The sequence below is a fragment of the Anolis sagrei genome, chromosome 3 (assembly GCF_037176765.1).
Source record: "Anolis sagrei isolate rAnoSag1 chromosome 3, rAnoSag1.mat, whole genome shotgun sequence".
Taxonomy (NCBI): domain Eukaryota; kingdom Metazoa; phylum Chordata; class Lepidosauria; order Squamata; family Dactyloidae; genus Anolis; species Anolis sagrei.
The window spans coordinates 252,220,906-252,238,258 of NC_090023.1; the positions used below are offsets into that span (position 1 = coordinate 252,220,906).

The 17,353-nt window shown below is 40.5% G+C and overlaps 1 protein-coding gene across 1 annotated transcript; it reads right to left on the bottom strand.

The window, feature by feature from the left end:
* Positions 1 to 8,414: 8,414 nt before the first annotated feature.
* On the bottom strand, positions 8,415 to 16,655 carry RPL22L1 (ribosomal protein L22 like 1). Its single transcript, XM_060767531.2, has 4 exons — positions 16,569 to 16,655; positions 11,486 to 11,578; positions 10,832 to 10,953; positions 8,415 to 8,759 (listed from the first exon to the last, which is right to left on the bottom strand). The coding sequence occupies exons 1-4, from the start codon at positions 16,575 to 16,577 to the stop codon at positions 8,615 to 8,617; spliced, it is 369 nt and encodes a 122-aa protein (XP_060623514.1). The 5' UTR covers positions 16,578 to 16,655; the 3' UTR covers positions 8,415 to 8,614.
* Positions 16,656 to 17,353: the final 698 nt, after the last annotated feature.

The following is a 17,353-nucleotide window of genomic DNA, read 5'->3' on the forward strand; positions in this document are numbered from 1 at the left end:
TTCTCTAATCAAGCTTGACTCATTGGATAATCCACCTTAATATTCCAAAACTAACTCTGAGGTATGTTGGAGGCTTGCGCAGTTGAACAAAGAAAGAGGTTGCATTAATACCTCATTGCTAGTCTTGTCCAAAGAAGAAAGCATTTCCTGACCCTCTGTACTATAACACAGCCTCAGTTCTCATCTGGTTTCAATTTTGTTGTTTTTGCACCTTGTTGTGTTTATTATTGGATTTTTGCCGCCTTCTCTCTGCTTTGTATGTACCAGATATTTATGAGAAAATTGCTGATCCAGATGTTATCATTGGCACCTGCTGACTTCCAAGTTTAGGCAGCCCTGTAAGATTACTGAGAAAGTGAATGTGATTGTGGAGATAGCCATTGGTTATGTATGATCTGAAAATAGCAGCAGGCTAAATTTGACCACACTGACACTCAGAAACAACCCACATAGCCCTTCTCTACTGAAAATGGATAGCAAAACTGATTAGATAAAAAGGAAAGGACTGTCATAACACTGCTGCTTATATTACCGTCACTTTTTTCAATATTTGGATGTGTAGAGCATAGAGTTAGCATATAAGCAACCTGCCTAGGAATGTGCGGCTGCAATCCACCACATTTGGATCCTGAGAAGTCTGGGTCAAATAGGCAGTTATGGATAGGGAACAAATCAGAGATACCTGATCATTTACATACAAGTATATTTGTGAGTGGAAATGGAAACATAGCATGATGTTTACAAATAGGTTTGTCCAGGACCTACATCATGGGATGGGAAACCTCAAGTAAATACTAAATACTTACACATGGGGCATTCACATAAGTGTAGGTAGGTAGCTGTAGCTCAATGATAGTCTATAGATACTCTGCTTTCACACATAATGTCCCAGGTTCAAAGCTCAGCAGAGGGAATAACAGAGACACAGAAAACAAGCAGACAATAGACAAAAAATAATAGTACATGCATGTATGTACTTTAACTGTGTTGTTCTTTTTATCTGATAGTCACCTTCAGTCCCGATTCTGGGGGAAAGGTGTGATAGAAATAAATATAAGAATAACGTTGAAGTGTACAGTACAGTATATAAGACTTACACACAGGCTAGTTTTTAGTGGTCCATCCACACCCTTGGACCAGTACTACTCAGTTGTGCTCCATGGATTGGTGTTGGTTCATGAGCCACTGGCTACCAGTTTGTGCGTTTTGAGAAACTGCAAGTCACTTCTGGTGTGAGAGAATTGGCTGTCTGCAAGGACGCTGCTCAGATGTTTTGATGTTTTACCATCCTTGTGGGAGGCTTCTCTCATGACCCTGCATGAGGAGCTGGAGCTGACAAGGGAGCTCATCTGTGCTCTCCCTGAATTCAAACCTCCAATCTGTCAGTCTTCGGTCCTTCCCCACCGCGCCACCAGGAGCTCCGAGTTGGTGAGTTTATAGGACAGAAAAGAAACGATCTAAGCAATGGAAACAAATATGGTGCCAGTCTCTGGAATAGTAAGGAAATAAATGCTGAGCCTCTACAACAGAGAACTTTAAAAATTGCATTGGATGATCATGGAAAGTTACTATGTCTTTTGAAGCTCAAACAGACTCAGAAGGCTCTTAAACAGAGGCTAGATGGCCTCTGTTTAAGTAGGAGGTACTTTGAATGCGATTTTCCTGTTTCTTGGCACTGGATGGCCCACAAGGTCTCTTCCAACTCCATTATTCTATGAGAAGAGACAGCCTTGGAGGTAAAATATCACATTTGGAAGATCAGGGGACAGAGCCTGATAGAAAAGCGTAAGAGTGTAATTAAGCCTCTTGGGGGCAAAGGACATCTGACAGGTTGGAGAGGGGAGACTCCGAGGACCACCTTTTTGGGACCCCAAGAACTGTCATACAACCTGTGGGACCCACTTTGCCTCTAGTTACTTCAGAGGGGAGATCAGCTAGTTCTACTGTACACTAAGTATATAAGAGTTTCTATTGCATTCCTTGCACAACTGCATCATGTGCCCCTTGAGCATTGTAGGAAAATCATGATGCCAGTAGGTTTCAAAGATGAAATCATTTCTATACAGAAACTGTACTTCCTTCAGAGCCACAGAAAGACCAGAGGGTAACAATACAGTATTCAGAAGCTGTCTATATTCAAGTTACTGTTGGTCTTCTTTTCTTGCTAAGTCTGGATCAAACAATTTAAGATTACAATGCATACAAAAATATCATCACCATTTTAGAGATCTTGCTCCATCTACTGGAGAGAAGCCATTGAAATCCACAAACATGTGGACAATTTCAACAGAAAGGAAGAAACCATGAAAATGAACAAAATCTGGCTACCAGTATTAAAAAATTCTAAAATTGCAACAGCAAAAACAGCAGAGAGAAAAACAGGCAGGGACATCTAATCACCTTTCAAGAAGAGTTTGCTCCAGGCACAGTCAGCCCATTGTATGCTAATCAAGGTGGGCAGTTGAAAGATTCACACCTAGCCCAACTTACAAAAGCCCTTTGTCTCACCCTGGTCATTCCACAGATATATAAACCCCTTTTTTCCCAGTTTCCAGCAGACCTCACCTCTGAGGATGCTTGCCATAGATGTAGGTGAAACGTCAGGAGAAATGCCTCTAGAACATGGCCATATAGCCCGAAAAAACCCACGAGAACTGAAGTCATTATTCCTTGTAAGTTCTGCTCAAGTTGACAGTTGCTTTTTATGCAGTGTTTGTTGCCATGCACCTTCCCAACAAATTTTTAGAGCATTCTACTTGTGGAACAGTTTCGGGCAGATCTAATATTAGTTTACATGTCCATCCGAACCCAAACTGATAAACACAACCTAATCAGTTTTACTGGGATCAAGGAAAAATGTTGGAGAGGGAGACAACTTCTGAACATCAGTTCTCATTAATAATTTTAAGATTTGAATCAAAAATACATTTGTCAGGGAATAAATCCTATGGAAGTCATTGGGATCTGCTTTTGTGTAAGCATCCTTAAGATAAATAATACAAGCCTGATTGAGTAATCACAAACTTGTACATAGTTTCTCAGAAGTCCATTGAATTCAGCCAGCTTCACGGCAATGTAAGTATTCATACTTCCAGATTTTACTATGCATAAGGCTTCTGCATAGACCTTACTTCTTTAGGTGTCTGGAGAATGATTCCCAATGTTCTTTATCAATAGGTGTAAAGCTAGACAAATGCCTAAAAATCCTGAAGATACCAAATATTGTCTAATCTTGGAAGCTAAGAAGGGTCAGTTCTGGATAGTACATGGATAGGAGACTGTCAACAAATTCCAGGGGCCACAGGCTGTAGGAAGGATTAGCAAACAATTTCTGAGTGCCTAATAAAAGTATAAAATTCATGAGGCTGCCATAACTTGACAGACAACCTGAAGGCACAAGTACAAACACATGCAAGGCTAGATGATGAGATGCAGCTCAAAGCCACCTTTTGCTAGAATTCTATTGGTGACATACAAGCATCTAAGTCACACTGCACACATAGCACCAAAGCGTCACATTGCAAAATGGTTTCTCAGCTGCTTATAGCAGCTGAAGTCGAGTTCAGACAGCATGTTTATCTGTCCCTTGTGTGTTGTGCATTACTTGTTGTGGATGTGCATCCTATATTTTGCATTGTGGCTGTGTGTTGCTCATTATAAATCACACAATGGCACTGAGTCGTGGATATGTGTTGCACAATTTTGAGGTAAGTTTATATGGTGTTTTTTCAGCAAGATTTGTTCAGGAGGTTGGCGGTTGTCTTCCTCCAAGGATGAGAGAGTGTGCCATGCCCAAAATCGCACTCTATAGAATCATAAAGTTGGAAGAGACCTCATGGGTCATCCAGTCCAACCCCCAACTTTCCATCCTACTTTCCCTAGCAGGGATTCAAACCCTTATCTCCCTGTCTCTTAGACCAACACTCAAACCAATATACCATGCTGTGTCTCCCTAAAAGCAAATAGACTAGAATTTTTTATGTGTCAGGAGCGACTTGAGAAACTGCAAGTCACTTCTGGTGTGAGAGAATTGGTCATCTGCAAGGACATTGCCCAGGGGATGCCCTGATATTTTGATGTTTTACCACCCTTGTGGGAGGCTTCTCTCATGTCCCTGCATGGAGAACTGGAGCTGATAGAGGGAGCTCATCCGCACTCTCCCCGGATTCGAACCTCCGACTTGTTGGTCTTCAGTCCTGACAGAACAAGGGTTTAACCCACTGCGCCACTGGGGGCTCCAATAGACTAGATTATATGTTCCTTATTCTGTTTCCCTGAACAAGAGAGCAACAACAATTGGTACTCAGTGTATAATGCTTGATAACTTTACTAAAAGTTTTAAATAAATAATAAATACTAGAAGTGCCGTTTTGGGATTTTGCTCCAATAATCCAGGGCATGGGATGGTCCTGAACTAGCAGCCCTAAAGCCCTCATTATATTTTGATGGGAACCTTATTTGATGTAATTGTTAAAAAACCAGTATACTTTTAAATTGCTTTTAGTTCCAATGTAATTAACATGATTGTGTTGTAACTATTTGTTTAATACGTTCACCTGGTTTGAAGTTTTTTATGAGCCTCATTTTGCGCAAAAATAGATATTTATTTATATAACAGTGGATTTTATCAAAGAACTCTGGCTGCTCACTCTGAATCTGCCGTCTGTTTTCAAACTCAATATCCACCTGATGATGCTGACATATATGCATGGAAAACAGTTTTAGAAAAAGCCCACTCTGTTATCAGGGAGAGCACAGTAATGAGACTAAAGCTTCCCTTAAATATCAGTTTGGGAACATAAAGGTCAACAAAGGGGGACAACATTGGCAGTTTTGCAGAGAGCTCCTATCAGTAGAAGCAGCTTAATAGCAACACTGTAGGCCTCTTGTTTTCAGAGCCCTTGGGTTACGATAAACTGTGTTACACGTGGGCTAAACAAATGCTGCCTGACTAGCAAGGCATCTAGTTGGAAAAACAAAGACCACACTGTCTGATTTGCTACAGGGATGTGATACTTAATCAGTGTTTGCCTTGGCTTGGTTTCAAGCACACACTGAGGCTGAGTATCAAAAAAGGGAGTAAATGCTGGTGGTAAAAATAATACCAAATGAATACTTTAAAAAAGTAATTATTATCTATTTGGTTTTCTTATTTTGTCCCGAGAGGAAAAGTTCAAGGCAGTATCTCAGTTTGGCTCCTTTTGCAACGTAAAGGACAAGAATTTTGTAACCCAAGATGTCTGTACTTGAAATGAAATGCCGTTATGATGTATGTATGTATGTATGTATGCATTGTGCTATCACTGTACACAAAGAAAAGAACATTCCCTGACCTGAGATACAATCTAAGGATAACAGAAAATGAAAAGATGGCACTGTGGCAATGGGTTGTCTAGCAGATACTGGGATGGAACAAGGCATTACATAGCATAAAACCATTGCAGCAAAAGTGGAGTAATGTGTTGTTAAAGGCCTTTATGGCCAGAATGACTGGGTTGCTGTGCCTTTTCTGCGCTGTATGGCCATGTTCCAGAAGTATTATCTCCTGACATTTTACCCACATCTATGGCAGGCATCCTCTGAGGTTGAGGGGTCTGTTGGAAACTAGGCAAGTGAGATTTATCTATCTGTAGAATGTACAGGGTAGGAGAAAGATCTTTTGTCTGTTCAAGGCAAGTGTGACTTGCAATTGGCCACCTTCATTACCATTAAATAGTCTTGCAGCTTCAAAGCTTGGCTGCTTCCTGCCTGGGGGATCCTTTGTTGGGAGGTGATTAGCTGGCCCTGATTGATTCCTGTCTGGAATTCCCATTTTTGAGTGTTGTTCTTTATTTACTGGTAGCCAGATCTTGTTCATGAATGCCCACCCTGGACATTCCATAGATATATAAACCTCTCTTGCTTACTTTCCAACAGACCCAGGCATGTACTCGAAATTCTCAGAGTGGTCCGCAAGAAGGCCTTATTTAAACTGTTATGTTTATTCATATCATGATCTGATCACCATGCTCAATATATCCCATATGCATGGGGGTATTGGGGTAACGATACAAAAGGTTTGCTAGGGTAGATCCACTCTCACTCAGGTTCAGCCCCCTCCTCCCCGAATCAAAATCCTAGCTATGGGCCTGAACAGATCCCTCAACCTCCGAGGATGCCTGCCACAGATGTGGGCAAAACGTCATCAGAGAATGTTTCTGGAACATGGCCATTCAGCCCAGAAAACTCACAGCAACCCAAAACTGGAATAATAGCAATGTAACTGTTTTAAAAGGCTGTCAGATTAATAAAGCTCTTATAAAAATATGGTTTCAGATCTTAATATTTGCTGCACATAGTGTAAAAGGAATCCTTACAACTTGCTGATCTATGTTAGGCATTTAGGGTCCACTGCAACTCACAATAGCCCGTGAATGGAACAGGGTCTAAGATGCCCCCCAGTGGCTAAGGACAGGATCTTCAATAGAAGCTATCTATATTGAGGCCAAAGTGCTGTTTAGACTTTGGACTCTTGGAAACCAGGGTTTGAATTGTCTCTCAGCCCTGGGAACCCACTAAATGACTTTTAGTAATCCACACTGTATCAACCTCAGGATGGAATGGCAAATTCTGAAGAAGCAATCTTGCCAGAAGGATAATGTCACTATAAGCTAACTTGAAGGCACATAACTGTTTGGACTGCTGGACAGGCATGGTAGGGAAGCCTGATACACCCTACAAGAGGAAAGAATGGACTTGAGGCACCTTGAAAGTCCAAATATTAAATTAGAAAGACAGATTCTGGATGCTGCAACTTCTTTCCATACTCACATAGCCCTACTCAGTCTAACACCTTTCTCTACTTACTGATGGGTTGGTATGGTGAATCAACTTCCATTCTCACAATTTATCACAGCTTGGAAAATTACTTTTTAGATTACAGCTCCCAGAATTCTATCAGCATTGGTTGGGATATTTTGGGAGCTGATATTGAAAAATAACTTTAAGCTCTGCAGTTGATCATTTGGTTAATTAGAGCAGGTGGCTTAAGTAAGGAAAACCTGCCTATTTGCCTGACCATTTAGCCCAGTCAAAAGGAGAAAATGGTTAACAAAAACTGGTGCCAAGATATGCCAATCATACAGCATCCTCAAACTGGTCATGTCCATTGCCATGATGAGCCATGACAGCAATTTCATGACACTTTCTCTTATTCCAGATGTGCCCACCAGTCTCAACCCACTAAAATCCCAATCAATATAATCAGGATAGGAAAGCCTAAGTGCGCTCCCATTCAAGAATCTATACCAGAGGCTCTTCTGCCCCATGTCTCTCTTTTACAATATTTACCAACAGAGAATAGTATTATTTTTGTGTTGTCGAAGGCTTTCATGGCCAGAATAATTGGGTTGCTGCGAGTTTTCCAGGCTTGTATGGCCATGTTCCAGAAGCATTCTCACATGCCTTCTAATGGAAACCTCTGAGAATGCCTGCCACAGATGTGGCCGAAACGTCAGGAGAGAATGTTTCTGGAACACGACCATACAGCCCAGAAAATTCATAGGAACCAAGTATTATCTTCCTTCTTGCACACAATCCTGGCAATTTCAATCATCTTGTGAGAAAAGTCATATGTAGTCACTTCGCACCATGTATGCTTCCAACTATGGGCTCACCTCAGAATGATTTCTCAAAGGAATCTACTTCGTATTTACTATCAGAAATGTACAACAAACATTTCTTTTAAAACCTTGCATAGGTTACTACTATAATTTTGTTACTTTCCTCATTTTGAAAACTTCTGGCAGTGCTATAGATTTAATTTTCTTTTTAAAAGCCATGTCAAGTTTTATTTTATACAAAGTTGGCGAGTAAGACTTGAAAATGTAAAACAAATCGCAACTATAGTCTGAAGGCACTCATGCTATAAATCTTGCTGATGAGTCTTGTCAGGGGCTGGAAGGGAAGCCCTATAGGCAGCTACTAAAAAAAACCGAAGTGCAGAATTTCAATCATTTCACAGAAACACTTTCCAAGTGAATGAATTTTTTGAACTGTGCTAGAAAACAATTCTGTCAAAGCTCTTGCTCCAAGTCGGGCATTCCCCCTGAGGACATTAGGAAAACACATATGCAATCAAAGGGAAGGCAAGGCCTTGGGAGAACATAAGAAGAACAGAAAGTCAGACTCACTTGATTAAATTCGAAATGGTTGTTCTTTCAAAAACCAGCTGTTGCTAGCTAAACCTAATGAAATACTAAGAAATATATATTGAAAAGTTAATAAACCTCTTCGTTTTATTCAGGTTTCAGTTGACAACTGTCTCAACACACACTACATTCATTAAACATTCATATATTACTTTGGAAGTTATTTTGGCATAAATATACATACACACACTCACACCGTTTCTTTTAAAAAAGCACAGATTACAGTTAATCAGAACAGCCTTTTAATGCAGCTTGGGAAGTACAAGGCATCCCAATCTCTCACAGAGCCCTGAAGTTTTAAATTAGGTGTGAATGTTCTTTAATTGGTAATAAGTTAATGCACTCTCATAAATAGATGTTTCATTTGCACATGCTGCAAGTTCATTTTAAAAAGGCCACACTCCCAACTAGGAGCACTAGGAATTTTATTCCTCAGCTTCAGACTCTTCGTCCTCATGGCTGATCTGGAAATACCGCAGTTCGTAGGTCTCCTTATCAGAGGCCACCACACGCAGCCAGTCACGGAGGTTGTTCTTCTTGAGATACTTCTTGGTGAGATACTTAAGGTACCTTTAATACAAAAGGAAAGTAATGTGAGTACAGGGTGTTATTTGAAAACAAAACACTCCCTTGTCCACAAATACAAGGTAAAAAACAACAATCCCCCCCGCTTCATGTGAAAGGGCATTCTGGAAACTGCTGGACCGCCCCCTCCCCCCTTCTTTGTCCCTGCTGCCACCATCCTTGTCTTCTCTCCCTTCCTGGAAGGTAAGAAGCAGGAAACAGCAGGGAAAAGGGAGTGAGCAATGCTATTCGCTGATGAAATCTGGAAACAATGCAGCAGCCACATTTTCCAATTGTTTTTTAAGACTTGAGGAGGTATAAAAAGGAGAAGACTGGGGCTAAAGATGTTGGAGGCCAACCACAGCCTACACAAGTTTATAGTCCTCATCAAGGAAATAGATAGGCAGATGAGGTAGCTTGTACAAAAGCCTTTCTTTCCCCATTTACCCTCTGTCTGCCTGTCTTTCTATTCTGTCCTCCTATTTCTTTGTGACATTAGACCAGGCAAGGGCAAACTTTGACCGTCCTGGTGTTTTCGACTTCAACTCCCATAATTCCTAGCAGCCTGCTGGCTGTTAGGAATTGAGTGAGTTGAAGTCCAAAATACCTGGAGAGTGAAAGTTTGCCCAGGCCTGGACTATGCCGACCAAGTTTGCCTATACCTGTCCTAGAGTAAGATTGAAACATAGCTACCATCTCCAAATAGTTAGATACTATATAGTTACCCAATCTTTTCTATCTAGAAAATGTAATTATTTCTAATACATCTTTTTTGTAAGTTTAAAAAGCTGGCTTTGGCTCCATTTTAGATTGCGGAAGCCAATTTGCTTTTCTGCAAGCTGTGACGCCGTGCGAGGGTGAAACTGCTGATTTTTTTTATTGTTCCTGCTTTTGTTTTAAATGCTTTTTCCTTTTGGAAAAGACTGCTCACAGCCCACGTCAATGCCAGTTACATGTGTCAAAATTATTCTCCGAGATTTTATTAAAAAGTCAATACAATTTCCAGATAAAACAATGCTAAAAATTACTCCATGTGATATCAACATATTCTAGAAGCCTTCACAGAAGCCTACTCTAAAGCTCTTTTGATATCAAATTAAACCAGTTAGCTTCCTTTCAAATACGTAGCTAGTTATGAAACTAGATTGATACATGACTATGATTGGTAATGACTATAGGAATGGAACAACGGAAAATGATACTGGATTGTGGTTTGGACGATGAGACGACGCGGAACGGCTTTTGTAGTAATGATTATGTTTTTTGATGATTATGTTTTTGTTAATGCTGGATTGTGGATCATTTTATATTGTGTCTTGAATTTTGAACCTTGCTCTTTCTATGTTGTACACCGCTGTGAGTCGCTCCCGGGCTGAGAACAGCGGTATATAAGCAAAGCAAAGCAAAGCAAATAAATAAATACAGTTTCCCACTATAGAACAGCACTGCCTCCTTTTCCAGTCCTCCTTCTTGGAGCAGATGTCAAGAGAGAGGAGACCCATTATTCTTCCACATTTGTACACATACACTTTAATGACAATGCAAAGGAACATTTCTAAAGTACTTCAAGCATAATTGCATTTGTAAATGTCAATGTAAGTTGTATAGTTTTGCTTTGGAATAAGGGTTGGCACGCCGAGGTCCTCCAGATTTGGTTTTGGACTCCCAATCTCAACTAATATGACCAATAATGAAGACCAGCCCCATTTTGGTAAGAGATATTTGCAGCAATGCAAATCTGCCCACCTACACAGGCCTTCTGGCCTGCATGGCATTCTGTTCCAGTTTCCTAGCTCTTGAGGATCTCTCTCAGGTGACAGAATAGAGCAGGCATAGGCAAACTTGGGCATTCCCGGTGTTTTGGACTTCAACTCTCTCAATTCCTAACAGTCTACCAGCTGTTAGGAATTGTGGGTGTTGAAGTCCAAAATGCCCAGAGGGCCCAAGTTTCCCATGCCTGGGATAGGGGTTTCAGTGGAAAATAGATGCACAAAGGCATCTGTTCTCATTATTGTAAATTAGCCCAAAAGCCTAAGAACAAAAGAAAAAAGATACATTGGCAAATAATATATACCCACCTTTTAGAGAACTGTCGTTCAGATGTCACTGTGATCTTGTTCTTCAAGCGTTCAATGTGAACTACATTTCCCAGGTTTCCTGTTTTTCCATTGACTTTAACTTTTTCCTTCAGGAACTGTTCCTATACCAACAAAGAACAACAATGCAACACTAGGGAATGTGGCCCTAGGTGTGGAACTAGGGAAGGGACCCTAGCCAGACATTTTTTGTTATTACAGACATATAGGCCAATGTCATACAAGGAAATGAAATCTGGCACATAAATATTGCTGACAATGAAATGTAAAGCACACTATAAGCCTCAATATTTAAAATTCTCCATTTTTTTTGGAAATGATTTGATTATGTGGTAGATATGCAATATATCAAAATAAAAAGACTGACAAGCAACTTAAATACCTTTATCCACATGAATATTTTATCAACTCCATCATTTAAATATGACAGAATAATGCAATCAATTGACTGAGATTTTCTAGAGGCAACATTTTCATTGTGATTTGACAGGCAACTATTTTATTAATATTTTAAACTAAAACATACCCATTTTATTCCCATAAAAATCATTAAGATTTTCTGTCAGTTTTACTTAGGTTTAATATACATCATCATTAAAAACAGACTAGACAACAGAAAGTAGGAGATTTACTTACAAAATTTCCTGAATCGAATATTCCATCTTCTACCGGATGGGTGAGATCAAGATTATACTTGCAAGTTAATTTTTTTGGCTTCTTGTCTCTTTTCTAAACAAAAAGCATACCAGTTAGTATTTATAATCTTAATTTGCGCATGTCTGAGAGTTAAATGGGGCCAGTGTGTACTAATTTCCACATTAGTCAGATGCTCTTTAATTCTGTGAACGTCTGTGAACAGCACAAGCAAGATAAAAGACCTTTCACTTGCTCCCACTGCTGACAAATCCCAGCAGAGGCATACTAGCCCAGCATACTAGCCAATGTTTCAGAGAACTGAACTGGCAAGTAATATAAACGTGTAGTCAAGATGGTAACAAGTTCTGAATGAGGAAGGACATAAAAATTAGGAGGCTACAGCAGTTTGCTTTTGCCTTATCAGAGACCCCTTCCACACAGCTGAACAAAATCCCACATTTTCGGCATTGAGCTGGAATATATGGCAGTGTGCACTCAGATAACCCAGTTCAAAACAGATATTGCAGATTATCTGCCTTGATATTCTGGGTTACATGAAGGGCCCTTCCAGGGAAGTTCAACATTCTTTCTATTTCACTCCTCTACCTCCTCCTGAGTTAACTGAGTGCCAACGGCTTAGGCACTTTGAACTCAGGGCCCTTCCACACAGCTATATAACCCAGAATATCAAGGCAGAAAAATCCTGCTTTGAACTGGGTTATCCAAGTCCGCAAGCAGATGTGAGGTTTTCTGTCTTGATATTATGAGTTATATGGCTGTGTGGAAGGGCCCTGCTTTGAACTGGGTTATCCAAGTCCACACTCAGATAATGTGGGGTTTTCTGTGTTCATATTCTGGGATTTAGGGCTGTGCGGAAGGACCCTGAAAGAGGCATCAGTTTGCAGCAAATGTGGAAAGTATGAGGAGAAAGAAACTAAGGCCCCTTCTACACTGGATATATTCCAGAATATCAAGGCAGGTGATCCACATTATCTGCTTTGAACTGGATTATCTGAGTCTACACTGCCATATAATCCATTCAAAGCAGAAAATGTGGATTTTATGCCTCTGTGTAGAAGGAGCCTTTGAAGCTTTAAAAGCAGATGGAAAAGTGGGGTGATATAAGAGTAATCAATACATTTGTTTCTTCCAGCCATGGCCCGGATTCACCTGAGCCCTCTCTTGAGTGAACACTGCCATCCCGGTTTGGCATCTCATTCTTCCCGATGGAACAACTGCTCTGTTAAAACTATTTTAATGTGTTTTATTGCATTTATGTTTTATAATTTGACATGTTATATTTATTATTTGTTGTTGCACGTATTGCATTTATATGTTTTGTTTTATAATTTGATATGTTATATTTATTAATTGTTGTATGATGCGGCATTGAATGTTGCCATAATCTGTAGGCCACTCTGAGTCCCCTTCGGGGTTGAGAAGAGTGAGGTATAAATACAGTAAATAAATAATAATAATAAATACTGACTGTGGCAATTTGTCTTAATACTAATACTCTTTCTTTATATCCCACCCTCTCCCCGAAAGGACTCACAACAGAAGAAACATAATATAGCTCTAGTAAACATACAACCATAATATAAAAATATGCCAGTGGTTCTCAACCTGTGGGTCACCAGATGTTTTAGCCTTCAACTCCAGGAAAGCCTAACTAGTAAACTGGCTGGGATTTCTGAGAGTTGTAGGCCAAAGGATCTGGGGACCCACAGGTTGAGAACCACTGCAATAGAATATTTATAATAATATAATGTAATTCAATATAATAATATATTATAATTATATATTTATATTACACTAGCTGTCCCCTGCCACGCGTTGCTGTGGCCCACTCCGTGTATATGTGTTTTGTATGTGTATATCTCTGCTTATATATTTGTGTATACGTGTATATATGCGGGTTTGTGCATGCATTGTAATGTATTTATTTATTTTTTGGCTTTTTAAATCTCTTCTGCTGTTTTTCAGTATTTTTATGAGTGATGGTCACTCACTGGCCTGATAGGTGTCTTGTTTCCAAATTTGGTGTCAATTCCCCAGTGGTTTTTGAGTTATGTTAATCCCACAAACGAACATTACATTTTTATTTATATAGATGTAATATTACTAATAATATTACAATAGAATGGTATAATACAATACTGATATTGTACTATGCTAACAATATATTGTATGTGTATATCTATATAAATAAAAATGTAATGTTCGTTTGTGGGATTAACATAACTCAAAAACCACTGGGGAATTGACACCAAATTTGGACACAAGACATCTAATAACCCAATATATGTCCTTCACTCAAAAAAAAATGATTTTGTCACTTGAGAGTTGTGGTTGCTGGGATTTATAGTTCATAGAATCAAAGAGTTGGAAGAGACCTCATGGGCCATCCAGTCCAACCCCCTGCCAAGAAGCAGGAATATTGCATTCAAATCACCCCTGACAGATGGCCATCCAGCCTCTGTTTAAAAGCTTCCAAAGAAGGAGTCTCCACCACACTCCGGGGCAGAGAGGTCAACTGCTGAACGGCTCTCACAGTCAGGAAGTTCTTTCTCATGTTCAGATGGAATCTCCTTTCTTGTAGTTTGAAGCCATTGTTTCGCGTCCTAGTCTCCAGGGCAGCAGAAAACAAGCTTGCTCCCTCCTCCCTGTGGCTTCCTCTCACATATTTATACATGGCTATCATATCTCCTCTCAGCCTTCTCTTCTTCAGGCTAAACATGCCCAGCTCTTTAAGCCGCTCTTCATAGGACTTGTTCTCCAGACCCTTGATCATTTTAGTCGCTCTCCTCTGGACACATTCCAGCTTGTCAATATCTCTCTTGAATTGTGGTGCCCAGAATTGGACACAATATTTCAGATGTGATCTAACCAAAACAGAATAGAGGGGTAGCATTACTTCCCTAGATCTAGACACTATGCTCCTATTGATGCAGATTGCTAAAATTGTCTGGAGGGGCCCTGCTCTCGATCCCACCGGCCTCACAGGCGCGGCTGGTGGGGACGAGAGACAGGGCCTTCTCGGTGGTGGCCCCTTGACTCCGGAACTCCCTTCCACTGGAGATCAGAACTGCCCCTTCTATCTTAACGTTCAGGAAACTGGTGAAAACTTGGCTTTGGGGATTGGCATTCGATGAATGAGCCATGATCCTGTGATATGGATGCATTTTTTTATAATAATGATTTTTGATGACTGACCACTGTATTCATGACTGTATTTTGCTATTTTAATATTTTAGTGTGATTTAGAATATGATGTTTTAATGACTGCTTGTAATATTGATGTTGGAAACCGGCCTGAGTCCCTCAAATGGAGGTGAGATGACCGGTATACAAAACTGCTATATAAATAAATAAATACTGTTTAATTAATGGCTTGTGTATTTTAAGGGTTTGATGTCTTTGTTTAATGCAGAGGGGTCACCAGGGGGTTCCAGAGGGGTCACCAAAGATCATCAGAAAACACAGTATTTTCTGTTGGTCATGGGGGTTCTGTGTGGGAAGCTTGCCCCAATTCTATCATTGGTGGGATTCAGAATGCTTTTGATTGTAAGTGAACTATAAATCCCAGCAACTACAACTCCCAAATGTCAAGGTCTATTTTCCCCAAACTCATCAGTGTTCACATTTAGCATACTGAGTATTTGTGCCAAGTTTGGTCCAGATCCATCATCGTTTGAGTCCATGGTGCTCTCTGTAGGTGAACTACAAGTCCCAAACTCAACATCAATGCCACCAAACCCTTCCAGTGTTTTCTGTTGGTCGTGGGCTTTCTGTATGCCAAGTTTGGTTCAATTTCCTTCTTTGGAAGCTTTTAAACGGAGGCTGGATGGCCATCTGTCAAGGGTGCTTTGAATGCAATATTCCTGCTTCTTGGCAGGGGGTTGAACTGGATGGCCCATGAGGTCTCTTCCAACTCTATGAATGATGAGAATTGTTGTTTGGTGAGGCACCAGCATACTTTGGCAGAGAAAGCAAAAGACGTAAGACTATATAACTCCCATTGTTTCATAGCATTAACCTATGGCAGTTAAAGTGGGGTTAATCTGCAATCTACAGTATAGATGCACCCTTCGTTCTCATTGAACCGCTTTGGAAGGGGGCCTTTCATTATCTTGACAACCCCCTTTCCCAGTATACATCAAGACACATGATGACTTGTGGCTTACAGTATGCGTTTGAAGGTCCCTGCCTTGCCATTTCACAGCATCATTCTAAATTCACTCCAAATCGAGGACACCTGTTTTCAGCAGTAGAAAGCGCTTCCAAAGTGGGTTGATGTGGTGCGATAAGTAGGAAGCGCTACTGCAGTATGTTTGGCAGTATAATACAATACAATAAATAAATATCTCAAAATGTGATGGGTCTTAGAATCAATTTGGAGTTCAGAATACTCTTTGATTGTAGGTTAACCATAAATCCCAACAACCACAACTCCCAAATTACGTTTCATAACAGGAGCAAAATAATGTTATGGTTGGGTGTCACCACAACATGAGGAACTGTATTAAGGGATCGTGGCATTAGGAAGGTTGAGAAACACTGGTTTAATGGTTATTGTATTAGTTGTTCATGTAATGGCATTGAATTGCTGCCTATGTAAGCCATCCTGAGTCCCCCTTTTGGGGTAGAGAAGAGACGAGATATAAATACCAGAAATAAATAAATAAATAAATTGTAAGCTGCTCTGAGTCCTCTTTGGGGTGAGAAGGGAGGCATATAAATGTTGTAAATAAATAAATAGAATTGTAGTAAACATACAACCAAATCAAACTTAAATCACACAATAATTAAAGCACAAAAACACCATAAACATATTAGTAAAATTCAGAAGGGCGCCAGGGCTGCATTCATTCCACAGTGTTGATCAAGAGTGGGCCAACTTTGGCCCTGACTGTGTTTTGGACTATAACTCCCACGGCTGTTAGGAATTGTGGGAGTTGTAGTCCAAAACACCGGGAGGGCACAAGTTGGCCTATGCCTGGTTTAGATGAATCCCTTCTTCCTGACTTTCCTTCCTTCCTTCCCTCCACCTCGTCAGCGCGACTCGCCCTCCAACACTAACCGGCGCCATCTTGGAGACACCTCTCAAAAGGCCGAAGCGGCCGCGAGCACAGGCTTTTATAGCCCTCTGCCCGTGACGCAATGACGTGAAGCACGCAACCCTAGAGTTAGGAAATGAGGTGTGCCCGTTTCCCCCCTCGACTTCCGGGACCACGTGGGCTGCCCCGCACTTCCGGTGCACATGTGGCGCTGCCTACAAAGCGGTCGGTGAGCAGCACAGCGCGCCTGCTTTGCAAAATGGTTGACTCCAGTTAACTTGGACCTTTTTCTATTGAGAGTTCAAAGAGCTTTGCATTTGAACGCACTTCAATGGAGTAGAAGGGTTTTGCTTGCATCTTTATGCTTCTGGTCAAAGGCAGCAGCTTAAAGAAATGGGGCCTTTGCTGAACTATATATTTTTGCACATTTTTAGCAATCTCTAGGTCTTCCACTATTTACATCCCGCTTTATCTCTCCTTACAGAGACTCAAAGCTGCTCACAATCAAAAGCATAACAAAAAATTACAAAGATACAATAATAAAACAGTATTTCAGTAGTAATTATATTTAATATACTAGCTATCCTCTGCCATGTGTTGCTGTGACCCAGTCTGGTGATCTGGAAAATAAAGTAAGGAGAAAGTGTTTTCTGTTGGTCATGGGAGTCCTTTGGGCCACTTTTGGTTCTATTCTATCATTGGTGGAGTGCACATTGGTGCACAATGGAGGGCCTTCTTGCAGCAACACCAGAAGCACTCCAAGTGGCCAGATACTGGTCAAAGGACATTTAATCAACTACCAAACTCA